The sequence below is a fragment of the Pongo pygmaeus genome, chromosome 6 (genome assembly GCF_028885625.2).
Source record: "Pongo pygmaeus isolate AG05252 chromosome 6, NHGRI_mPonPyg2-v2.0_pri, whole genome shotgun sequence".
In the NCBI taxonomy this organism is placed as follows: Eukaryota; Metazoa; Chordata; class Mammalia; order Primates; family Hominidae; genus Pongo; species Pongo pygmaeus.
This window is the reverse complement of record NC_072379.2, coordinates 115876492-115904301: the sequence shown is the minus strand read 5'-3', so window position 1 is coordinate 115904301 and position 27810 is coordinate 115876492. Positions and strand designations below refer to the sequence as shown.

General features: G+C 40.0%; 1 protein-coding gene across 19 annotated transcripts in view; it reads right to left on the bottom strand.

The window, feature by feature from the left end:
* ST7 (suppression of tumorigenicity 7) overlaps positions 1-27810 on the bottom strand; it is a 275445-nt gene that overhangs the window by 22381 nt on the left and 225254 nt on the right. For all 19 annotated transcript variants that reach the window (XR_010126973.1, XM_054495525.2, XM_054495527.2 and 16 more), the window contains 2 exons: positions 18014-18086; positions 16472-16574 (listed from right to left, as the gene is read on the bottom strand). Coding sequence is in view for 18 of the 19 variants with exons in the window: in XM_054495525.2 (XP_054351500.1) it covers positions 16472-16574; positions 18014-18086 (176 nt within the window). In the remaining variant the exon portion in view is untranslated. The remainder of the gene's footprint in view (positions 1-16471; positions 16575-18013; positions 18087-27810) is intronic.

Sequence of the window (27810 nt, the reverse complement as noted above, 5' to 3'; positions counted from 1 at the left end):
TTGAAACATAAAATATGAAAACAACTAACTCATGTGTCCCAGGTATACAGAAATCTTCTTAAAGCCCCTGACAATCAGATGGTGGCTGAAAGAAAAGTGTAAACTACCATTCTTTTCATTTCTATGATTAGAAAAGGCTTTCACATTTCATTAAGCATCTATGAAAGAACTCTTCTCTTAGCCTAAAGAACCTTCAGGAATAGGGGCACCTGAGAAGAAGTGGGCCTGGTAGTCACCCACATTTGTGGGTAGAAAATAAACTAGCAGGGCTGGGCGTGGTGGCTCACGGCTGTAATCCCAGCACTTTGGGAGATCGTGGCGGGTGGATCATGAGGTCAGGAGTTCAAGACCAGCCTGGCCAAGATGGTGAAACTCTGTCTCTACTAAAAATACAAAAATTAGCTGGGCGTGGTGGTGGGTGCCTACAATCCCAGCTGTTCAGGAGGCTAAGGCAGAGAATTGCCTGAACCCAGGAGGCAGAGGTTGCAGTGAGCCGAAATTGCACCACTGCACTGCAGCCTGGGTGACAGAGCAAGACTCCACCTAAAAAAAAAAAAAAAAATGAAAAGAAACTAGCAGCAGGCAGGGCAAGTCAACCTGGCAGGGGAGGGGAAGAGTCCAGAAAATTCCTGACAAAGGGACATTATAGATATGTGCCATCCCTGTTCAATACAACAGTTTCTACCACATGTGGTTATTTATATTTTAATTAGTTAAAACCAAACAAAATTAAAAATTCAGTTCCTCCATCTCACTAGCCATATTTCAAGTGCTCAGGTGCTGCATGTGGCTAATAACTACTGTATTGGACAATGCAGGGAATATTTCCATGATCACAGAAAAGTCTTTTGGACAGCATTGACTGCTGTAGACAATGGTTTTTCATCTTTGGATAACTGGACCAATTTTTAACATGAAAAAATTTCAAAGGTGTTCATGATAGGAATCATCAGGGTAGTAGCTACTGACTGAAAATATACGATGTGACAAAAAGCTACAATAAATGTAATAAAACAAAAATTAATCTAAAAGCATTGTTGGCCACCAAGGCATCTACATATAATACATTTGAAAAATAGTAGTGTACATGTGTGTGAGACAGACGGCTTACTCAGCCTGCAGGCTCAATGGGATGCACATGGCCTCAAGGACATCATCCGCAGCCCCAAACATAGGCCATGAGGTAATGCTGTTTCTCCTCTAAGTTCTCTCTAATCTTTGTGTATGTGTACTATTCACATGCCACCTTATATTAGTTATTGTGTATCTTGTTTCTCTGCTAAATCATAAGACCCCCAAGAGCATGAACCTTGTCATCTGCATCTTAATTTCCCCTCCCTACACCTCCTACAGAGCCTTGCACATCAAGGTAATATTTTTTTTTAAGTTGAATTACATTGAAATCTTACTTCCCAAGAAGTCTCTCAAAGTGAACATCCCTTTGAGGGATGTTTGGTTAGCCTTATGAGGCTAACCAAAGCAACACATCAAAGAAACAACTCTGCCTTCTCCTCTTCTCTATCTTATGGCAGAAATCGGCTATGACTATAAAAGAGATTTATACTCCTTTATAATTCCAAACAAAACGTTGGCCCTAACAAAACGATGAAGGCTAATAACAACAATGTGTTATGTTTTTGGCCAGGCTTAAAATGGCTGGCAAGATCAGTTCTCAACATGTGCAACATTTAAATTAGAAAAGCATGGAACAACATTTCACGTCTTACTTGTCAAGAGAAAAATAAATGGAAGAGGGCAGATCCCTATCCACAAGTATGCAGAAATCAATTAGAATAACTGTAGCTCACAAATCAGAGAACACGCTTTGTCCATCTATAATAATGGCTTGGTTCTGTGCTATTTTGCCCGCCATCCTGCCTCTAACTTCCTTCCCAGATAAAATCACACTGATCTTGAAGTGCAGTGCTTCTAAAAATTTCGGAAGCAACTTCTCAAAATCTATTTGTGTCAGCCTCCACTGCAGGAGCATCCAAAGTCAGGGCATATGAAGAGAAGCAGAGAGCTGTGGTCTTTAGGTGTGAGCAGTGCCTACTCATGGAGGTCTCTGAGTGGAGACTGGCTCACCTGTCAGGGAAACTGCTGAAGAGATGTGGCCTATTAGAGGCTACCTTGGGTGGCTGCTAAAGTGCTTTTTGCTAAGATCTTAAAATTCTATAATAATTTGAATGAAAATGATCCCATAGTTATCATTCACATAAATGTTAATACCAAAGAATTAACTCATACAACTCTTTTTTTTTGGGGGATTTTCAATATCAACAATAGCATAAGTCATATGAAATCATTAGCAAAAGTATGGGAATAAACAAAATGTGAAAAAAAAACAGGTAAATTAATTTATATCACAGTCAATGATGGCTATTAAGTTGCTCCCAAAACCAGGTAGTGAAATAATATGTATTAGCACAGGGAAATGTTCATCATACATTGCTAAATGGAAAAAAATCAATGTACCCTAACAATTTACATAGCAGATTATTAATTATTTTGACAATAAAAATGTATAGGTAGGCATTAAAAAACCATTGGAAAGTCACAGGTGGAATGTTCATGGTGGTTAAATATTTGATTTTAATGGGAGATTAACTTCTTTTGTACTCTTTCTGTGCTTTCCAAGTTTTCTATAATAAGCATTTTTTAAGGGATGGGGTCTCACTCTGTTGTCCAGGCTGGAGTGCAGTGGTGCAACCATAGCTCACTGCAGCCTTGAACTCCTGGGCTCAAGCGATCCTCCTGCCTCAGCCTCCCAAGTTACTGGGACTATAAGGCATATGCCACCATGCCTGGCTTGTAATAAGTATTTTTATTTTTCTCTCTATATATATGTATGTACGTGCATGTAAGTATATATGTAATACAAATCTATTTTCTAGACTTGCATCAAAAACACACACAACCACACACACACACAAACATACAAACAAAAGATAACTGGAGATAGCAAATTTTTTTCATGCCTACAATGCTTTGGTGCAACTGGCTCTGATAAAATGGCCTAAGACCAGAAAAGATGTCTTTAAAACATCAATAAAGAGTTCCGAGAATAAAGCTAGTGCTATTTGGGAGAGACGCCACATAGTCTGAGTTTCAATGTTGCTTACTCCCTGGAATCAGTAAGACACAAAGCAGGCACAGGACAAAAAAACACTGCAAGTAGCCATGGCTCACTCAGATCATGCGGTGATGGAGAATGAGGTAGCCATCACCAGGATTCCTTGCCTTACCTCCTGTCATCTACCATCTGCCACTTTGAATCACTTACTGGAATCCTGGCTCTACTGTTTAGCTACAAGACCCTGGACATGTTATTTAATTTCTTTGAACCTCAGTTTGCTCCTCTGTAAAACTGAAATAGTAAAAACACACATTGCTGGTTTTAATTTTTGAAGATTATGTAATATATGTAAAGCATTCATTCACATAGTACCTGGCATATAAGCGTGCATTGAATAGTAGATATTTTTGCTACCAAAAAAAATTAAATGTTCATATTACTATAGAGGTAATTTGTGGTTTCCACATATACATGTCCCACAGATAATTGAGTTTGTTTTTAGGTAAAATACTTCAGCACTTTTATTGTAGTAGCAGATCAGTTGAAGAGACCTGGCTAACAAGGGTCATTAACTGACCCATACGGAGGCAAGCATAAAGCAAAGCTGAATTGTCAAATTAAACCTGGTGATTTCAGTACCACTCAGGGGTCCTCATCACAAGGTACCTGCTTCTTCCTGGTTCACTTATCTATTCATTGGTTACTTTGCTTCATTCAAAAAATATGCGAAGGCCCACAGTGTATCTCAAGAGTACAGATATGGGAGCAACCACAGCCTATCCAAGGACATGGATATGGAAGGATCCTTTGTGTATTCCAAGGACACAGATATGGAAGCACCCATAATGTACCTCAGGGGCATGGACATGAATCAGGTCAGGTCCCCACCTTGATGATCCATAGTCTTTGTAGGAGTAGAGGAGGGAGAGAGAGAAGAGAGAAAAAGAGAATGTATGGAGAAAGAATAAAATTCAACACGGTAAGTACCTTAGTAAGATGTATAAACTTAGCACTAAGGAAGCAAATGGAGAGCACTGTGTCTGAGAAGCTTCACAGAAAAATGAAAACATCAATTTTACTAATTAAATAAGAGTTTATACTGAAAAAATGAGGAGGGGGGATTCCAAACCAGCATTAACGGGCAAAGTATACCAAAAGCATCAAAGCCTACCAAAAGCAAACCAAGGCATCCAAGGGCATGATGTGTTTCTAAACTGGTGGGGCCTGAGTACTAACATGATGGTAACTGCCAACACTGATTACACACTAACACACATGCCAAGCATTATCTCAATAACTCCTTAACACTAACTCTGTGATAGAGCTAATATTTCTATTCCTGTTTCACAGATGGGAAAATGAAGGCTTTAGGAAGTAACTTGTTCAGGGTTGCACAGTTGGATGTGGCAGAACCTGCATTTGAACTCAGGCCACGCTCCAAAGGGGTGAAGCAGAAAAAGTAGGCTGTAAAAGGCCTTCATGACCTGCTCCAGAGGGTGCCCTGACCTTCAGTAACTGGTTTTCAGACTTTTAGACACAGAATACAGTTGGCTCTTGAACAACCTGGGTTTGAACTGCACAGGCTCACTTTTATACAAAATTTTTTTCAACTAAACACGGATTGAAAATATAATATTCATGGGATGGGAAACCTACATATACAGAGAGCTGATTTTTTGCATAACACAGGTTCTGTTGGGTTCTGCAGGGCCCACTGGGGGACTTGAGTATGCGCAGATTTTGGTATATGTGAGAGGTCCTGGAACCAATCCCCTGCAGATACTGAGGAGGGGGGAAACACTTAGAATCTGTGAAGCTGATGAAAAACAAAGCTGTGGGGAAATCTGAGGAAGGGACCCAAGAGAGGTCTGGGGAACCCTCCTGGCTCTCCTAGGAGGACAGTTTGGAAATCACTGCCATAGGCAATTGGGAAGTGAGTTGTGCAGTTTGCAATTTTGAGAGAAATGGGTGAGTCATGTGTAGGATCAACAGATAGGGAAGAGATGGAAATTAGCAAAGTCTTAAAAAGCTCCTGTTAGAGTCCAGGTGATGGGGACAAAATTGCGGGGTGGAGGAGGAGCTTCTCCAGGACTTGGCACCTGACTAAATGTGAGAGTGAGGGAAAGAACCAAAGGTGACAAATTTTTGGCATAAGAAACTAGAATAATGTGAGCTCCTTAGCTAGGGCAAAGACACCAAAGGAGGAAGAGGCTTAGCAGGGGAAGGTAACAAAAACAGCTTAAAGAACCTGCAGAACATCCCTGGAGAAATGGCCTGAAGGCAGCTAGGTCTGCAGGTCTGGAGCTTAGGAGAGAATCTGGAGACACAAGTGTGGGTGTTCTGGGCCAGAGGTGGAAGCTGCACAGTAGGAGCACCCGAGATCTCTGAAGACAGCTTCGAGCAAGGAGGGAGAGGGCAGTGAATAGAGCTCCCCGGAAAACATGAACGCATGGCAGCGCAGGAAAGGAGTAGGAGGAGAGTGCTGACATACAGGAGTGGCACAGAGAGTAGGTGTCATGGAGTCAAGATGGCCTCAAGACATAAGAAGCAGGCTGGCTGGGGGCAGTCGCTCACACCTGTAATCCCAGCACTTTGGGAGGCCAAGGCAGGCAAATCTCTTCAGCCCAGGAGTTCAAGACCCGCCTGGGCAACATGGTAAAACTGAGGTGGAGGCTGAGATGGAAGGATTGCTTGAGCTTGGGAGGTCGAGGCTGCAGTGAGCCATGATAGCACCACTGCATTCCAGCCTGGGTGACAGAGCAAGACCCTGTCTCATGGAAAAAAAAACAAACATAAAAAGCAGTTGGTCAGTGGGACCAAATGCTGAGGAGAGATGAAATAGGATGAGGTTTGAGAAGAGGCCAACAGATCTGGTGGCCTAGGTGGCAGCGGCCTTAATAAGAGTGACCTCAGTAGAGGTGATGAGCCTGGTGGGGGTGGCCTGTATGGGGGTAGTCTTGGGGAAAGCAGCTGCAGTGCTTTTTGTTAAAGAAAGATACTTACAAACTTCCTATTCCTGAGAAATGTGGCTAAAAATTGGTTTCTGTTCATTTTCCTCTGGGTCATATTTCCACAATACATTCTCCTTACTCTAATCCAAAAAAGCTTTGGAACAAAATATGACTCAATTCAAAGAAACTTATATCGAAATAATATTTCTAAAATGTCCTGTTGATATACAATATCATAGACAGTCTGCCAGGGTATTTTGAATTTCTGCTTCCACGCTTCAAGCATTTTAAAATGCTAAAACCCACTACACATTTTGTTTCCTAAATTGGATTAAAAAGCAATTTTATACTCTGTCAATCAGCTTTACCAAGATATAAAGGGAGGACTGCTTTAGTGTTTGCATGAAACAGAATTTCCATCACTATAACAATGTCCTGTAGGTACTCCATTAGCATATACAATTACCATGATGTTTTCTTCCACAAGCCTCGTGAAATCCCCATGAAATTAGTTTCTAGATTAATATTAGATGAGCTTTCTTTTTTTTTTTTAAAAAAAGTACATTTTTAATGGGAACGCATTTCTGTCATAACACTCTTCATTCTTTCCTCTCTATTTTCTCATGACTTCCCACACTCCTAGACTTATAATTTGAAAGCTAAATATGCACTGGGCTAGGTCCTCACCTCCATATTGTGTCAAGCCCAGTCTGCCCCGCTGCTGAAATGAGTGCTGGGAGTGTCGCACCCTCCTCCCCTCGGTACCCTCTGGGACTGCCCGTTGTGCCCTCCGCTACCTCTTGGGCGGGCACAGTGAGGACAGCAGATGGTTTACTGGTTCTGGGATTTGGGGCAAGATTAAGATGAAAGCTATCCCCCGTTGGTGCTGGCAAATTTTCTTTATTTTTTTTTCCCCCTCAGCAGCTCTGTCTACAGCACTCGGACATGCTAAGGAACTGGTACTGGCTCTGCAGCCCCCACCCTGCTGCTCAGAGCAGGGGGGAGGCCTCCTCCTCTATGGGTGGGACCTCAAAAAACTTGGGATTTTCTGGTGGTGATGGGTCACACCCATCTGTTATTTTCTGAACTGTATGCAGAGGGGCCTTGGGGTTGCTGGCTACCAGACTTCTCATTCCAGTTTCAACCAGAGTAGGCCTACATCTACTTTAAGGTTTCATGTAAGACTGAATTAGGAGAGGAAAAATGTTTATTGCTTTAAAAAAGTTAAAAATTGTTTGTTTTTGTAGAAGTAAACACTAGATGGTTTAAGCACAAGCTGGCCATTGGAGGCCTGTGTGTGGTAGTGAAGACCCGTGACTTGGGAAGCCCTCCTTGGTGGTAATGACCAGGTCAGGATTTCCTATCAGCCAAGGCTCAATTCTGGGGACCACAACGTTCAAGGTTTTCAGAGTTGAGTGGAAGGTTTGGGCATTCTGTATACAGCCAGGCCACTCCCCTACCACTGCACACTTGGAGAATGTTTATAACAGCAAAGTACAGGATCTGGCTTCCAGGAGTTACAGAGCACCTGGGCTATCTGCCCCAACTCTGACTGTGAGCTGGTTGCCTCGTTCTGGTGGGCCCAGCAGCACTCTGCCTGCCTCACAGGGGCATGGCCCGGTCTGTCTTCTTAATGACTGGGCACTTCTTGAGAGCATGCATCACTGTTCTGACCAGCGTCCCAGTGGCTGGCACATAATTAGCGCTCAATAAGTGCTAGCTGAATGCGCTGCTGGGAGGGAAAAGAGGACTCTGCTTCAGAATTGTACACCTTTGGAGACTAGAGAAGCTGGTGGACAGAAGCAGGAAGGTTAGCCCCTCCAGCATGAAGTAAAGTTGCAGGGATGCCTCCTGGTTATTCTATTAGAGCAGAGTGATCCTGCATAAGTAAAAGTAGTTCAAATATGTTGTGGTTGACAGGAGACCTAGCAAGGTGTGTGGCTTCCAGCTGAGGGAGGAAATGGAAGAATTCCTCTTCTGAGGGCATGAGAGCCTTACCAACTCTGATAATGAGAACAGGCACCAAGACAGAGGGTGCAGGGGCAGGGAGGAAGGAGATATAAGCAACCCAGGCTGGGAGACAAAAAACCACTCAGGCCTGGTCTGAAAAAAGCATCTAGTGATTTTCAAGTGGGCCCCACCTCCTCTATGACTGTGGGCACCTGGGACCCCTGACCACACAGCTCACACTAAGGGAGATTTCCCTGCCACCTCTCTCTCTTCCACTCACACCACTCTGCTTGTCCTGGTGGTAGGCAGTGGAGATGTCTCCAACAGCCCAGCTCCAACTGGTAGAAGTACCCCTGGGAATGAAACAAATAGCTGCTTGCTTTTTATAGGCTGAAGAGGAAAAGCTTTGAAAGAGCGAAAACTTAATAGAATCTGGAAACATTTCGCTGGGGGAGTCAATGCTGATGGGTTTGGTGTATGTATGTGTGTATTAGGGACTGTTAATGTAGCCCTACAATCTTGATTACTCAGACAGGGAAATATGAGTTATATAACGGAAAGACAGGGGTGGCCTCAGCCTCCATAACAGTGGGGACACCTCCCTCTATAATCAAAGTAGAAGACATGGTGATGTTTTATGAGGCAACCTCATGCATGCCTAGGACAGGCTTTCAGGCCTGTTCCACCTGAGGAGGCAGGTGCAACAGGGAGAGGAAGGGGCCTGCGTATGGGCAAGTTTCACACCAGACGTGAAGTGTTGTGTTGGGGTAGAGGACCTGATGGGAGTGGGTTGGCAGGGAGCAGGGATGGTACCAGGCTCAGAACAAGAATATAAGACACAGGTCGGAAATGGGTAACAATCAGCCACAAGCAAAGAACTTACCAAGCAGCTACAAGCTGCAGAATCCCTGAAGACAACAGCTGCAGCCAGAACATGCTAGAGCCTCCCCTCAAATCTGGAGGCCTGAAGGGACCCTGAGGGTCCTCAAGGCCAAGGCATTGAGGTGCCACTGTTATACTCTCTGGTTGTCCTTCTTCAGGCTAGGGTGGCCCAAGAAGCACCTGTTAATGCATGTTTCTAGGCAGCCTCTATTTCCACCTAGCCTGCAAGCACAGAAATAGAACGGGAGGTAAAAAGGAAGAGACAATGAAGGGGCCAACATGTATGGAACAGGTACTGAATGAATTACACGATGTAATTTCATTTACCTGTCATCAGTCCTGTGAAGCCATTACTTTTATCCTCATTTCATCAAAACAAGAATGGGCAGGAAACTAATTAACTCCCTCCTCCCATACTTTATTCCAGTCCTGTGGACAGGAAGTAACGGGAGTCATTGTTCTGAACACTTCTGAGCTTTTCTCTTTTTTAGAAGCAAAGTCTCTTTCTGTCACCCAGGCTGTGGTGCAGTAGCACAATCATGGCTCACTGCAGTGTTGACCTTCTGGCTCAGCCTCCCGAGTAGCTAGGATTACGGGCGTATGCCACCACACCCAGCTAATTTTTTTGTTTGTGGAGATTAGGTCTCACTGCATTGCCAGGTTGGTCTCAAACTCCTAGACTCAAGCGATCTTCCTGCCTCAGCCTCCCAAAATGCTGGAATTACAGGCGTGATGAACCCTTTCAGTGATACTTCATAGCTCTCCTTACCTTTAGGTCATTATTCCTTGCTCTGTTATTATAATGTTTTGCCTCACAATTCAGAAAGGAATAAATACAAATGGCTAACAATGTTCTACCAAACTAGTAGTGGCAAAGAAATGCGGACTAAAAGAACAAAATTCCATTTGTACTTCATAGGTTCATAAATATTTATTGCTCCCCTTCTTTCTTTTTTAAACAAACTGCTCAATGACAGTGAGGGTATGATAAAATGGTGACGAAGGAGTTGTCTGCTGATTTAAACTGCTATAATCTTTTTTGGCAAGTAGTTTGGCAATATCAAGAGCCTTAAGTGCTTCTACACATGACTTAGTAATTCCCATTCTTTAAATCTACCCTAAGGAAATAATCCTGACTAAAAAATCTTCTTGCCCAAAGAGGTTCATTATAGAAGTTAACCGGTCATATCAATTTGATATCTACCATGGAGGACTCAAGAAGTAGATTACGCTGTGTGCACAGTCCCTCACACCCATAATCCCAGCACTTTGGGAGGACGAGGTAGAAGGACTGCTTGAGGCACAACTTGGGCAACAGAGATTTCGTCTCTACTAAAAATTTTTAAAAGCTGGCTGAGTGTAGGGGTGCATACCTATAGTCCCAGCTACTCTAGAGGCTGAGGCTGGAGGATCCCTTGAGCCCTTGAGTTTGAGATTATAATGAGCTATGATTGTGTCATTGCACTCCAGCCTGGGTGACAGAGTACAACCCTGCCTTGCGTCAGGGGGTGGGAAAGAGGGAAGAAGTAGATAATTCTCTTCAACAAAATGTAACAGAATGAAATTGAACTCTTATCTTACACCATACACAAAAATCAACTCAAAATGCATTAAAAATTTAAATGTAAACTACAAAACTCCTAGAAGAAAGTAAAGGAGGGAAAAACTTCATGACATTAGTTTTAGCAATGATTTCTTAGATATGACACCAAAAGCACAAGCAACAAAAGCAAAAATACACAAGTGGGACTACATCAAACTGAAATGCTTCTGTGTAGCAAAGAAAACAATCAACAGAGTGAAAAGGTAACCTGTGGAATAGAGAAAATATCTGCAAACCATTTATCTAATAAGGGGTTAATATTGAAAACATATAAGCAACTCCTACAACTCAATAGCAAAAAAAAAAAAAAAAAAGCCCAACAATCTGATTATCTGATTTAAAACTTGGCAAAAGACTCATATAGACATTTCTCCAAGAAGATATACGAATGACCAACTGGTATATGAAAAGATGCTCAACATCACTAACAAGCAGAGAAATGCAAATCAAAACCACAAAAAAATTTTACCTGACGTGTTAGGATGGCCACTCTCAAGAAAATAACAAGGGTTGGCAAGTTTGTGGAAAAACTGGAACCCTTGTGCACTGTTGGTGGGAATGTAAAATGGTACAGCCACTAAGGAAAACAGTTTGGAAGTTTCTCAAAAAATCAAAAATAGAATCACCACTATATGATCCAGTCATTCCCCCTTCTGGGTATTCATTCAAAATAAGTGATAGCAGGATCTTGAGGAGAATATTTGCACTACTATTTTCATTGCAGCATTATTCACAATAGCCAAGAGACGGAAATAACCTAAATGTCCATGGACAGATGAGTGGATAAAGACAATGTGGCATATACATACAGTGGAATAATTTTTGGTCTTTAAAAAGAAGAAAATTCTGTCATATGGTGGCTAGAACACAGATGAACCTTGAGGACATTATGCTAAGTAAAATAAGCCAGTCACAGAAAGACAAATACATGATTCCACTGATATGAGGTATCTAAAGTAGTCAAATTCATAGAAGCAGAGAGTATAATGGTGCTTGCCAGGGGCTGTGGGGAGGGGAAAATGAGGAGTTGCTGTTCAATAAGAATAGAGTTTCAGTCGTGCAAGATGAAAAAGTTCTGGAGATTACTGTACAGTGATGTGCATATAGTTAATGATATGGTTTGGCTGTGTTCCCACCCAAATCTCTTCTTGAATTATACTTCCCATAATCCCCATGTGTAGTGGGAGAGACCTGGTGGGAGGTAACTGAATCACGGGAGCGGTTATCAGCATGCTGTTCTCATGATAGTGAGTTTTCATGAGATCTGACGGTTTTATAAGGGGCTTTTTCCCCTTTTGCTCATTCTTCTGCTTCCTGCCGTCATGTGAAAAAGGACGTGTTTACTTCCCCTTCCACTATGAATGTAAGTTTCCTGAGGCCTCCCTAGCCGTGCTGAACTGTGAGTCAATTAAACCTCTTTCCTCCATAAATCACTTAGTCTTGAGTATGTCTTTATTTGCAGCATGAGAATGGACTAATACAGTTAACAAGATTGTACTGTACACCTAAAAATTTGTTAAGAGGGTAGATCTCATGTTACATGTTTTTTTACCTCACACCCATAAAAAAGAAGTATCCAAAACAGAAGTATCCAGTTATAGAAACTGCCTTAAAAGAGTCTGAAGGCACACGGATAAAATACTTGAACTGTAAGTTGAAGGATAACCTTTTTAAGGTTAAAGAACTCTGAAAATCTGATAATCCCCCCTCAGAAACAAATATACCTCCCATACCCAACCATAAAGTCCATGTTAAGAGCCCTATGCTAATTTTTTTAAAATAGTAAAAGTATTTGAAATACATAGGAAACAAGGCTAGAAATAGTCTTAAATATAAGTAGATTTTTTTTTATAATACCACTATAGAGCAAAAGACATATCTAATACTGCCTGTAACAAACAAATAATTTAGCCCACCTTTTGGAAACTTGTCAGAAAATGGAAGTTTATCTTTGGTACCCTGAAGGAGTTAATGTAACATCCTCCAAAACAAAAATGTGTCTCCTCGCAGTGAAAGGTTTGCAGTGTGGCTGCAGCATACTAAGAGCACATAAGCTCTGGTTAACCCAGGTCTGTGTAGTTGATGGGTCACTGATAGAAATGTCTCCCTCATCCCCACCCCAATGTAAATCTCAAGACTGCTGAGGAAAAGCAGGGTGAGCATGGAGCATATCTGCAGAAACAAGGCCCCAAATCCAATAAACTGTAACAATACAAAGATGAAGGTATAGAACCATGATGACGGCAGTCCTTTGTTTGTCCAGCATTACATGAATGGAATTTTCTTTACATGCAAAGCTATTTTAATCCCATTAAATGGAAAACATCCTCTAATGGATTTGATATTTCTTTGTCTTCTTTTGTTCTCAGTTGTTGAAAATCACCAGCATCATTAACATCCCCAATTTTCCTCAAAAAAAGGTAAACAGCAAGTACAAGCATTATAGTGAGAGACCACGGAGGGGACAGACTACTTCTGATGAAGAAGAACAAGCTTCCTGGTGACTCTCAATGGTGGTGGTGAAGGGGCAACAGGGTTTCCTCAGAGGAAGTGAAGAGGGAAAGGAAAGAGAATGTTTCTGGAATGATGAACAAATAGTAATGAGGTGGAAAAAATGAAAAACAAGTTGGGTCAGATTATGAAGGGCACTGAAGAATCTCAGAAGGAGTTTATGCCTTTTCCTATGGGAGCTGGCGGCACAGCTACAGTTTCTCAGGAGGGAGTGACAATTCTGTTGGTAATGATGAGGCTATGTGTTTGCTTCTTCTTTACTAGTTTGCTGCAATCTAATACTTCAGAAATTCTAGTGTTTTGCATCCATCTGACCACTTAAGGGGCTCCGCTTCAGAACAGAGACAAGGGTTTTTACTGTTCTTATTTATTTCCCAGTCCTGTGATGTGGTAAGGAGCAACACTTCCTCCCTACTCCTCATGTCTATAAGTGAAGAGAGTTCCTAAGAGTAGCCCTCCAAAGGTAAATGACTAGTATTTACCATTGGATGGTGAAATACTACCTATGTATCTTTGCTTAATGGGATACCAGATGAAGTGAAGCTGGAAATGTATGGAAGGCAGTTCTCAGTTACTCTATTTGGTATTTTTTTCTCCCTCAGAGAAGATGACAATTATGTAATACAGCATGTAGATACTAAAAATTCCTGTGGTAGACCACTGACAACTTCCTGTGATAGAGAAAAAGAAGCCATGGAAGTCATATCATTTAAGATATCCTGAAGAAACCTGAATTGTCCTTAAGGGATTGAATGTCTTAGGAAGCAGTGGCCCGCCAGCATTTGAAGGGTCCAAGCCTAGGCTGGTCTGTTTCCTGGTGGGGTATGGGAGGCAGTAAAGGGCAACATTTAAGAGTAGATAACCCAGAATTGGTTCAGGCTCTGTCATTTATTTGCTGTATGACCATGAGCAGATTATTTAACCTCTCCAAACCTTCAGTGCCCTCATCCATATAATAGGGATAATAATATAATACACTTCACTGAGTCGTTATGAAAAATAAGTGAGAGGGCTTAAGTACTTCAGTTAGCACTGTGCTTGGCACATAACATTCAAAAGAAACCAATAATAAAAATGATTATCACAGTATCATTATAAGGAGAGAGTCAAGGTTAGGATGGGAAGGTGACCTAGATGATCTTTAAGGACCCTTCTTTTGCTAAGAGTCCAAGAGTTTGTAACCTTCACCGATGTCTCATTAGAACTCAGGCTATTATTCTCTGCCTCCAAGGCACCGTGTGTGTGTGTGTGTGTGTGTGTGTGTGTGTGTGTGTGTGTGTGTTTGCTAAAGTTAGATGTTTAGAGCACACTGCATACTGTATATTAGAAATCTGTGGCTAATTCTTGACAGATGGGGCCAGTGAATCCCAGGACCCATTCCCCACGGAAATTCTGATTGACGAAGAGGATCTGGAAACACATCTCCCCCTCAGCACAATCGCCAATAAAGCAAAGTGCTGGAGAGTCAGTTTACGTAGGTAGTTTACCCTGCCTTCTCTCAGTTTCATGATTAGAAAGTAGAGAGCAATCAAATATTTGAAATGTTTCCACTTTTAGGATAATTCTATTTTGCAGGTGGAATCCTAGTTAACTGTGTCAAATTGTTCCATGGCAGCCTTAAAGTGTTTCTTAGGGCTTTTAATATTCTTCTAGAGGCTCAATTAACCATCTTGGACCAGTGTTATAGCATTAAATGACTACTTCAATCAAAATATCTAACCAACAAGTACTGTACTGATTTTCTGTCTTGTGCCCCAGGATTGCAAGGCTCTAGTTAGGATCACGGTAAAAGATCTGGTTCCTAGATATTAGGAGCCCCCAACCGTTATCAAAATTCTTAATAATTATCAAAAATTTTTGATATTAAAATCATCAAAAATCTTAATAATTTACAAATAAATGGTGCTCAAATGTTTTCAAAGAACTTCAAATATATAACCTCACTTGATCTTTACCACAGAAGATAGGCAGGGCTTATATCCCATCTTCATTTAAAGATGAGGGACAACTTTGAGCTGAGAGATGCTAAGCCCAATGTCCAATGGCTGATAAATGACAGAATCACAAGTGGAACACAAGCTTTTGCCTCAGAATCCAGAACTTATTGCTCAATTCTACTTCTAAAAGAGCCTTATTTATGCTTACTGAATAGCTCTGTAGAGAACGGCATTCAATAAGTATTCATAGATGACCTCAGTTTACTGTAATTCAGGATAATTTTTTCATGATTAGTTATAATTTTAGTCAAAGTGGAATAAATGTTTTTAGCTTAGGTGAAAAATATTGTATAACGAGATATAGTTATAGCACCATATAGACAATACATAAATCTACAACTACTATGTTGGTCATTACCCATTAGGCCTAATGAACAAATACATCCTTATGCAAATGTGGCATAGTGAACCACTCTTCAATTTCCTGCTAAGTGAAAAAAATGACCTAGACTTGAGTAAAATCCCAGGAATGGTATTAGATCACTTATCTCTGTCACTCTGAATATCAACAAAATAAAGTAGTTAACTCCATAAACCATCTCTCTCTCTCTCACTCATACCCCCCCACCCTTTTGCTATAGGGCTACAACACAAGTCAAACAGCCTTCCTTTGTTATTTTTCACCAGTAAGTCTTCATCAGACATTTTGCCAAGGAAGTTATGGCTTGTCATACCTGAGGTGAACCACACGAAGTTTCTTAGAGGTCAAAATATATTTAATAACGGAACTGAAAGTGGCTCTCAGCTACTTTTTTTCCTCCCTCAGAGAAGATGATAATTACGTAATACAGCATGTAGATACTAAAAGAGCAGGGAGTTAAATATAGGTAAATAATAAATACACATTCATCTCCTGAATAAAAGATTACAGAAATATTCCCTGCTCTGATGTGATTCCCTTAAAACCAATTTCAGAAAAAAAAAATTGGAAATATTGGTATTTATAAATTGGTCAACCATGTGGTTAATAACTAAGACAAATATTTTCTACTATATATACTTATTAAAACGGTACAAAGCAAAATACTTCTTCATATTTTGAAGTTTTCTCTATTATTTTCTTGCCAATACTGATTACTGTCATTTATTTACAGAGACATGGAATGCCACATTAGTATTTTTTTTTTTTACCAGTTTTATTCACAACAACATTTATTTCCTGAGTTTGGTCTATGTGAGACCATAATTGGTGTGAAATTCCTGTCAAATGCATCAACACTCCTGGGATATCTACTTTTTGCCAATTTCAGGCTTCCTGGCCTGCCTAAGTGAGGTCTATCGATTTACCCTTATTAAGTGAAGTCTGGAAATCTGCCTCAAAGCCTCTGGAGTGTAGCTTTTGCTTAAAATGAGGCTGGTGCCCATATACTATACAGGGCCTCAACATTTGTTGGTTGCAATTCATTTTTTTATAACCGGTGTACTTGAGATACGACACTGTGGTCAATGAATGCTTTCTCTGCTATCATAACGAGTTCCTGTGGGGATTCCACAGACTCACTTTTGGCACATGAGGATTGAATTCCACAGCTCTATGAATGGCCTCTACTGCATTCATCTCTGCTGTGCTCAGCCCCCGCCGAGATGCAGCCTCAGGAGAGAATCTGAAAAGCAGAAAGACAAAAACCATCCAGTTGGGACCACTGCTTGGGCATCAACCCGAAAGCATCTACACATCAAGGGCCCATAAAACCACAGTGAGCCAATAGCATGAGCTCTCCAAACTTCTACTGCATGGAACCTCTGAGTGACCCCACGGACCGAGGCCAGCAAAAACCCCAGCAGAAACAGAAAGCGTGCTTGCATCTAGTCATGGCAGGAGTTAAATTCGGCTGTCAAGTTTCTGTCTAAATAGCTAATCTAAGTCTTCTACGAGGTACCTGCTCAGGTCAGGGGAAGAGGTAGGACTGACAAGGGCAGACAGTGTAGGAAAAAGAGAAAACTAGGTTACAGAAGAGCGCACTTGGTTAAAAACAGAACTGGGAAGGATTTGAAAGGAGGCCTCCCACCCAATGTCAGTGCTGCGATGGAGGTTAAATCGTTGCAGCTTCAGCAGCAGGCAAGCCTGCTTGGGGCCATTCCGGCAGGGGGCGTGTGCATGCCCAAACTGCGGGCGAGACACCTGCCCAAGTGAATGAAAAAAACCAGACCATGCAATCTCTTTCTCACCTCACACCCAGGGCTAACTCCAGAGCTGTGCTTGGCAGGCAGACACCACAGGGGAAGCTGTGACAACCCTGGCCCTGCCCTCCCAAGCTGGAGTCGCTGTGTAGGGAGAAAAGATGTTGCAGTAGGTACTGGCGATCTACAGGATAAAAAAGAATGAAAGAAAATTACTTTGGTCTTGAAGTGTACACACACTTAACAGCAAACCTGTCTGATACAGCAGAGGCTGGTTTCCTGTTCTCTGCTTTCGATGCCACAGAGGGATTATATTGGGGAAGCGTAAGAGTTTATGAACTCAAAAGCAGTTAAGCCATCTATGCTCTTTCATCTGACAGGCATCCTTGGATGCTTATGAAAAGTCTATATGCCATAGTCACCTGCCTGAACAAAATAGGCAAACGTCCCATTGAGATGGCAACTCAAAGTTAACAGACCAGTGGGGGGCTAATTTGAAGTTGATGAGGCAAAGAATGAGAGATGACCATCCCGTCTGCCACATTCCACGTGTGTATGACACTACTCAGTTATGGACCGCTGAAGGGAGAGGAATGTGCAAAAAACGAATAGAAGGATGGTATTCTGTGTAAGTCCCAAGCAGGTGTTTTGGTATCTACTGTCTCACACCAAAAAACTCATCTCAGAAGCATGGAATTTCAAATAAATCCTGCTTTAGGATACCTTTACACACCCTTACATTACCTGAGGATATACATTCCCTCCTTCCAATAGTGAAAGAAAAGAACAGCAGGTTTTGGAAAATGCATGCTTATAAGCAGGGGTCTCATAGACTAAGAGAAACTTCCAGAGAAAGCCCTCAGAGGCAACACATCTCAATTCCGGTCAGGCATTAGTACTGCACAAGCTATTATTCACTTACTTGTCAGAAACAGCTCTTGCTTTGAGCAAAGCAGCTGTGTAGCATATTGTTGCTGACTTTGGTAAGCTTATATCTGTTGGAGAAAAAGAAAGTAGGAACACATAAGTTTGCAGGTAACAAAGAGCAATCATTTTCAATACACTAGCATTTTAATCACGTTTAAGTGCAACAAAGCATAAATGAAGAATATTTTAATACAGACATTACACAAGAATTTCAGCTATTCCTTACTGTATCAACGTGGTATGTGAAACTAAGGGTAGTTTGTATTTTTGTGAATAATTCATGTCCACCAGGCTGACTCTTAAGCAATCACCTTCTATTTTAAAATATGAATTTTCATATGTTGAGTTTAAGCACAGTATAGCTATAAATTTAGATATCACACGAATATCCTTGATATGAAAGACATGAAAGTGTCTTTGTCACAAAAATTTCTCAACAGGTGTATGAAATGCTAATTGAAGAAAAAAATCTAGATTAAAAGAAGACTTAGCCAAATGAATGATTCTTCAGTGGTCAGATTTAAACTAAATTTCCTTTGCATTAAATTTCAAGTTTACATTCAATTTTTAATAGTGCTTGTTAAAAATGTAAAAGTCCAAGTCGAGGAGATATACATATATGTCTAATATATAAATAAACATATAGAACTTTTAAAGAGTATATGTATGAAATCTTTAGAAAACTACACAATTTTTGCTCATGCAAACCTATCATAAATCTCCTTTCAAATGAAGCCTCACTTGTCATCAGGAAAAACAGTTCCTTTCAATTTTACAAAAATTTCAGAAGGGCCAGGGTGGGGGTGGGGTTCAGATAATGAGTTTACAGGAAAGTGAAAGCACAGGGTACAAGTGAGAGTAGATAAACTCAGAGGGCACCCCTTTGGGTGAAAAATGTGTTCTTAAATTATGATTGCATTCTTTCCAGAATAGGAGTTAGTATTTAATACTTGCAACCAAATTTACACTATGACACAGAAATACCTTAATTCAGAACAGGTAAAAAAAATGCCATTCCCAGATGCTGCAAAATTCATTCTAGGTTAGAGGAACTCTTTGCACTTGGAATGCCCTGCGAGTTTCTTTGCAAGGCTGTTTTCAACTTAGAAAGGATTACATTAAAATGGAAATGAAAAACAGAAGTCCCATAATTAGCCAATAGACAGAGGCAGAAGAAAACAATTTCATAAAAGAAAACAAATCTCTCTTTCAATAAAGAGTATTTAATGCCAATTCCAAGGAGATTCCTAAGGAATTTCTCTTTGAGGGAAATTTCAATGACATTGATAAAACACAATCATAGAAAATATCAGCACAGAATTGAAAGGAAAACAGGTCTTTGTACCCGTAATCTCATAAACTATATTCAAACAAAATGTCACCACCACTTACATACTATATAAAATGGTGCGCTTACAATTAAGAAGAAAAAAATGTCAGACACTCATGGATTAGTCTTGTTGCTTTTCCAGCATCTAAACATTTAACAGCTTTCCAGTGTGGGGAATCAATACAGGAACAAAATATCTTGTTTTCTAGGGTACACTCATTGATTGTTATTTGAAGCTAATAAAAAAAACTAGATGATACATGGCCTACTTAAAAGTTCAGACTTTTTATTTTAAAATTACCCAAGCCTTGTTTCCAAAAACAATGATCATAATTATTTGAAGGTGGCAGCACAAGAAGGAGCCTCTTTTTAAGGACTTAGCTGCACAACAAGAAAGATCAAGTTGTGTTTGATGGTTATCTAATCAATCAAATGGACACTTTCACCCAGATAGAAATACAGAAAAAGATACATTTGAGGTGTTCCAGCAAATGACTAGAGATGCCTAATCAAAGGTAACCTTTAATCTAGAATCCTGACCTCCATTCCCACTAGCATAGACAGGACATTCACAGCTAGAAAAATGCAACAGCATTCAGCAACATTATGACGACTACAGTACATTTTCTCCATTTTTAAAATGTTTGCTCCTTCTCCTTTATTAAGTAGTATATGTGCACAAGAAAAATGCTTAAAAATAAATAATCAAAAATATATTTTAATGAATATCAAAGAGGGAAATGTAGCTCTATGAAAATACCCCATTCCCCATTAGTGGCATGTCATTCTACTTATCTTTTTATGCTAGTAAGTTATTTTGTTCTCACTGATTAACAAAAATAGAAAATAGCAAAATATTCTTGCATGGCTGGTTTATTTAGATATTTTGAATGTTACTCTTTTTTCTGTAAAAACATTACATCTACTTGGTAATAGCAATTTGCCTCTAAGGAGGGATGAATCACTCTAAAGAAACTGATCCTAAATTTCCCTTCACATAGAGCATCTTGTTGTTCAAATAGGTTTTGGTTTACAATTTTCATTTTTGAAAATGATGCATATTTTTCTGCAGAGCACTTAGGCAATATAAATGGAAAGCTTTTACATTTTGACTACCCAGCAATTGCACTTCTAAGACTTTATCCTAGGAAATAATCATTAATGTGCACAAAGATAGTTCATCACAACACTGTTCCTAATGGAAAACTGGAAATGGCCCAATGTCCAATCATAGACTGGTTAACATGCTGTAAGTTCATTCACAGGGTACAATTCCATGCAGTCATTAAATCAAGCGGTGGAAAGGTACTGAATGATCTGGGGGAAATGTATTGTGCACATATCAATAAGTTTATAAAAAGTATGCTTTAATATTCATTTTTAAAAGCATTTCTGTGCACAGAGAAAAAGATTGGAATAATATGCACCAAATATTGTAGACTCCCCTTATCAGTAGTTTCACTTTCTGTGGTTTCAGTTGTCCACAGTCAACTGCAGTCTGAAGATATTAAATGGAAAATTCCAGAAATGAATAATTTATAAGTTTAAACAGCATGCCATTCTGAGTAGTGTGATGAGATTTTGTTACTGTCCTGCTCCATTCAACCCGGGATGTGAATCATCCCTTCGTCCAGCATATCCGCACTGTAGATGCTACCACCCATCAGTTACTTTGTGGCCATATGCGTTATCACAGTTATCACAGTGCTGTCATAGTTATCACTGTGCTTGTGTTCAAGTAACCCTTATTTTATTGCATAATGGCCACAAAGTGCAAGGGTAGTGATGCTGGCAATTTGGATATGCCAAAGAGAAGATGTAAGGTGCTTCCATTAAATGAAAAGGTGAAACTTCTCAACTTAATAAAAAAAGAAAAAATCATACACCGAGGCTGCTAATATCTACAGCAAGAATGAATCGTGATATTGTGAAGAAGGAAAAGCAATCTGTTAGTTTCGCTGTTGTACCTCAAAACTGCAAAAGTTATGGCCACAGTGTGTAGTAAGTAGAATGACAAGAAAGAGGGGTCACATTCACATAACTTTTATGACATATTGTTATAACTGTTCTATTATTGTTAATCTCCTACTGTGCCTAATTTATTTATTTATTTTTATTTATTTATTTTTTGAGATGGAGTCTCGTTCTGTCACCCAGGCTAGAGTGCAATGGCACAATCTCGGTTCACTGCAACCTCTGCCTCCTGGGTTCAAGTGATTCTCCTGCCTCAGCCTCCTGAGTAGCTGGGATTACAGGCACGCGCCACCACGCCCAGCTAATTTTTGTATTTTTAGTAGAGACAGGGTTTCACCATGTTGGTCACGCTGGTCTCGAACTCCAACCTCGTGATCCACCCACCTTGGCCTCCCAAAGAGCTGGGATTACAGGCGCGAGCCACTGCGCCCGGCCTACTGTGCCTAATTTATAAATTAAACTTTATCATAAGCACATATGTATATAAAAAAAATTGTGTATACAGGGTTCAGTATTCTCCATAGTTTCAGGCATCCCCTGGAAGTTTTGGAACATATGCCCTACGGATAAGGGGGGACTACTCCATCAGCGGTGTTTATTTCTGCATGGCGAGATTATAGGCAATTTTTCCTACTGTTTATCGTATTTCCAAAGTTTCCTGTCATGTACATGCAATAACTGTTTTTTTAGCAGATAATGATGCTAGAGGGAAGAATTCTGTTCTATAAATTGCCTGAAGCAAGTTCATGGGCAAATACATTGGTGGAGCCAGATACCGACAGCACAGACAAAAGTAGAATTTATCATATGAGGTGCTGTCAGTCTGGAGATCTATCAGATGTAACTTTCACATACTCTTGTGAAAATTAGTGTGTTCTATTTACAGTATGCCCGCTATAGTATAGTTATCTTATTAGCTATATTTTAATCTAATAACTGTGTAACATCTAAACCAGAGGCAGGAACTGATGTTTTGGCTCACCATTAAGAAGAACCATATATACTACCCTCTAGGAGAAAGTATTTAGGCTGCCTGCCCCATGAGCACCTCCTCTTTCATTCCCACCTCACCCCACAAAAAAGGGTGAGGCTTGGTTATTGTTGCCTATTATAATTTTTAAACTTGATATTTTGACATAATTGGAGGTTTCCAGAAATTTATGAAAATAGCACACAGTCTTGTAAATGTTTCACTCAGCTTCTCCTAACGGTGATATTTTATATAACTGTAGTATAATATCAAAAAACAAGAAATTGACATTGCTAGAGTACTATTAGGTACACTACAGACCTTGTTCATTTTCACCATTTTTTACATAAAATCAAGTGTGCATGTCTATCCAATTTCATCCCATAACTAGATTCATGTAAACACACCAAGATATAGAACTGTTCCATTACCACAGAGGAACTCCCTGGTGCTACCCCTTTATATTTGTACCCTCCCTGTCCTTCCTCATACATGTCCCCTGGTGATCACTAATCTGTTCTGTACAGTTCTGTCTGCCTGCTATGACTTCATGCTTTTATCACTACGGAAATGGATAAAATGATAAGATGAATAGAGTGGCTACCAGTAGTGATTGAAATGGCGGCAGTAAGAACAAATCATCCGCTTTCCAATATTGCCTGTAATTTATTCAGAAATTTTATTTTGAGGAAGCAACTCAAAATCATTCTAAGTTAGTTTGATTTTGTATGAGCACACTGACTCTGCAGTGCCCTTCTGACTTTTGTAAGTGGCATTTAGCTACATTATTACCTCTTACGAGTTAGAATCCAAAGAGCAAACAAAAGGAAAGGAAATAATGAGATATCACATAATTCCATTACTCACTGCAGAAACAAGGAATGCTAAGTAAATGTTTCTCACTTAGGCAAAGCTGAACTGCTGGCATTAATTTTTCTTCCACCTCTTTGCCATCTTATGTTTTATAGAAATGTTTTTCTGAAAGGAGAAGAAATTTCCCCAAACATCTTAGGCATGCAAAATCAAATTGTCCTGAAAGCCTTTCATTAGAAGTTATAATCCTGAACTTCACACAAATGGAATCAGACTCATTTTTGTACTCATTTTTGTCTGGTTCCTTTCACTCAGCACATTGTTTTTGAGATTCATCCATGTTGTAGCATGTGTCAGTCATTCATTCTTTTTCATTGCTGAGTAATATTTCATTGTGTGGCTACACCACATGTTTATCTATTCTCTTGCTAAAGGACATTTCAATTGTTTTCCCACTTTGGACTATTATGAAGAAAGCTGCTGTGACCATTTTTGTGTAAGCGTAAGAAAACTCATTTCTCAGGGATATGTAACTAAAAATGGGATTGCTGGATCTGAAGATAGATGTCTGTTTAACTTTATTGGAAACTGTTATAGACAGTGTTCCAAAGCGGTTGCATTAAGTTTGCAAAACTAATATATTGTGTTAAAGGTAAGGAAAGTGGTTACTGCTGGGCTGGAGGGCAGTTACTGGCTGGAAGGGAGTATGAAGCAACCTTCTGAGATTTCAGAAAGTTCTGTTTCATTCTGGTAGCAGTCACATGGGTATATACATAAGTGAAAAATCATCTCTCTGCACTTGAGTTGTACATGTAACTATATGTAATTTATGCCTCAATTATATATATATAATTTTTTTTTTTTTTTTTTTTTTTAGACAGAGTTTTGCTCTGTCACCCAGGCTGGAATGCAGTAGCACAATCTCCCTCACTACAACCTCCACCTCCCGGGTTCAAGCAATTCTTGTGCCTCAGCCTCCCAAGTAGCTGGGACTATAGGTGCACACCACCACGCCTGGCTAATTTTTGTATTTTTAGTAGAGACAGGGTTTCACCATGTTGGCCAAGCTGGTCTCGAACTCATGACCTCAAGTGTTCCGCCCACCTTGGCCTCCCAAAATGCTGGGATTACAGGCATGAGCCACTGCACCTAGCCAATAAAAAATTAAAAAACAAAAAACAAACAAAAAAAAAACTAAAATCTTGTGGTCACCTGAAGATGTCTTATCTTACCAATCTGACCTCCATAACATTTTACTTGCCTTTTATCATTCTGCCCCACTCCATTCTCTCTACAAATCCTTATCTAAAAATCACTTACACTTTCCATAAGAAAACAGAATCTGATTATTGTTCGTCAATCTTTCAAGCATTAAGATGGTTAACATATCTCTTCTATAGCAATCTTCTATAGGATAAATACCTCCAGTTCCTCAACTGACATATTCTTCAGAACGTCTCATCTATTTTTGTTACCTGGCCATACGTGATTTCAAAATATGAGAATTAGAAATGAAAACAATCCTCTAAATCCCCCAAACTGACCAGTAGAGAGCTCAGGGAAAACGTGCAGTCTGAGGAGCTGTGCCACTCCACGTCTCTGAATACCAGCTAGAACGGTGTTGAGCAGCTGGGACTCTTTGTTTGTTCCTACGATTGTGTGGTTAACAACACCCCCCACCTCCAATTCTATTCAAATAGACTTCAGCTAAAGTCAGGTCTTTTCTCCCTTTTATGTAAGCCATGAACATTAAAAAATAAAAATAAAAACCTATAGGCAGGATTTCACATCTGATTGCATTAAATTTCAAATCTTAAAATTAAATCTGAGCCATTAAATCTTAATAGTTTCAGCACGTCATTCCAGCCTATTAGTCATTTTTCTGATTCAAGCTAGCACACACAGCTTTGCTCCCTCCATATCTTCTTCCCCAAATGACCATTATCATCATCAAAATGACTGCTAACACTTACTAAAGGCTAACTTCCAGGCACTGGTGTTAATCAGTTACATACATTATCCTATTTAATCCTCAGAGCAGTCCTATGAGGTAGGACTGTTAGCCCTGTTTTATAGATGGCGAAAATGAAGCACAGAATGGTTAAGAAATATGCCAATATCACAAATCTAGAACAAATCTGAGCACATGATTTTAAACTGTGCTATGTGTTTCCAAGATCTGATTTTTAGAAATACTGACCATGGCAATACCAAGGAGAGAATCTAGGAATAGGATTCTAGAGATCACCCTCAATTTGCAACAGTCTGCGATATGTCTGCAACCACTTTAATTAGGTATTATATCCATATTCCTCCATGGTACCTGAAAGGACAGCATTTAAAATATTACCAAATGCTTTGTTTAAATAAAGATGTAAACACATTTATGGTGTTCTCCTATTTCAGAAACACAAAGGAAAAGGGCCATTTACTAATAAGATAAACATTTAAATACTATTGTATAGACAAACAGTATTTTCAAATCCACTATCTCATCTGTGTTTATTTGATACAATTTTTTCTTAATAAATCGATTGTTAGATCCCCAATCACCACCTTTTTTCCTGTGGTCAAAAACCACATAATCATTTCTAGAATTTGCTTGGGATTGACTTGATACATTCTTTTAAAAAGTAAAAAATACTAAAGGGAAATATAAAATAGGAATGAATAATTGTACCTCAGCAATGTATTAATACAATATTTTCTGCTCAAAACAGTACTACCGCAAGATACAGACGAAAAACTGAACAACAGTACAGGACTGCCAAGGTCAACCTCCCAAAATCTTTTTCTTTTATAGGTGAGAAATATGGGCCCAGCAAAGTTAAACGATTTTCTTAAGAACCACCCAACAAATGAGTGGCAGAACTGAACCTGCAATACCATGTCCTTGTCACTATCCCATAATGTTAGTGTGATACCTGCTTTTACTTTCCCTATCATCATTCTTCACTGTTTTTTTGGACAATAGAGTCACACATTAAATCCTGTAATGTGGGAGACTTTTGCTTCCTCTGGTCTTTAGCCACCCTGAAAACCTGCTTATAAGTTTATACCTGACTTGTATATACTTATTTAGCTGTCATTCTGATCTTTTTGTACACTTTAATCATTTATATTTCCTTACACTTTTATCTATTGGGACTAATTGCAATTTCAACTTTTAGTCTTCCATCCTTCAGGAACCATTTTCCAGTTTTAAAAAAACTCTCTGTATCTCCTATGCCAAATAGTCTCAGCATAAAGTAAGTTATATTAATTGAAATTCCATTTGTGGTTTCATATTTATCTTTCCTCTGAATTAAAATAAACAAATAAAAGGCTGGGCATGGTGGTTCACACCTGTAATCCCAGCACTTTGGGAGGCCAAGGCAAGAGGATCACTTGAGCCCAGGAATTCAAGACCAACCTAGGTGACACAGTGAGACCTCATCTCTACAAAAAATAGAAAAAATTGGCCAGGCATAGTGGTTCACACCTGTAGTCCCAACTACTTGGGAGGCTGAGGTGGGAGGATCACTTGAGCATGGGAAGTTGAGATTGCAGTGAGCTGTGATCATGTCACTGCACTCCAGCCTAGGCGACAGAGCTATACCCTGTCTCAAAACAAAAATAACAAAAAAGAGCATGGCTTTCACTTTTTGTTACTTTTGTTTGTTTCAGATTCAAGGTACACCTGTGCCTAACATTCCTTTTTTTTTTTTTAACTATAGCTACAGGATAACATGGTCTCCTCCTCTTAAGCTTCTTCCTTTTTGGTAAGAATTAAATCCATGGTATTATTCTCATGCTTTGTCTACTTTAGTAGTAACTGAAGTATCAACAAGGCAGGAATTTTCAGATGGTTTGATTTTAGCAAGTGAGATTTATACAGGCATTTGCATCATGTCCTCTACTATCTTCAAATTCACAGCCTTTGTAGAAAGTACAGCTGGACGTGCCACCTGTTCCCCTCTTCCACATTTTTTCTCCTCATGTCATTGTTAATGACTCAGCAGAAGTAGGTAGGCACTGATGGGCTACATGGGTCCTGACAGGCTCTTCACCCTTAGTTATGCTCCCTTGAAAGATTATCTGTGGGTTATGGTGGGTCTACGTAGGGCTCAGTTTCTTGTAGTTAAGAGATTACCCGAGAGCAAATGAAATAAAGTGGTTATAGTTTAAAATAAGAAGTTTTCCCACCCAGGAGACAAAAGTTTGTGCACTAAGATTCCCATTTGTTGCTTAAGAAAGAAAAACCAATTCTAACTCTTTTATACCAATGTTCAGAAAACCTCACAAATGTCTCCCTCCAGGACAGAATCTGCTCCACTATAGTGTCAGAGGTCACCTCACCAGCCCACTGCAGTGGCACTCCACTCTTCCACACCTGAGTGCTTTCCCACCGTGATCTCTCAAGTACCTCCACTCAAAAGGGGGCACAGTGTGAATGTATTGTGCCACCCCCTTCACTCTGGGCTGGACTGAAGCCCTTCCTGAAATTGCCTCCAGGCCTCTCCAGGGCTCATAAAATAAAATCCAAGCTTGGATTTTAATCCAGTCCCCCTACCCCCCCCCAACACCCCCAGCTAACTCACCCAAGGTATCTTCTGCCCTTCACTGCATCCCTCCTCATCCTTCTGCTCTAAGGGATACAGACAATTCTCCAAATAAGCCATGCCAATTGTGCCTCTGCACCTTTCCATATGCTTTCCTTGCCTCA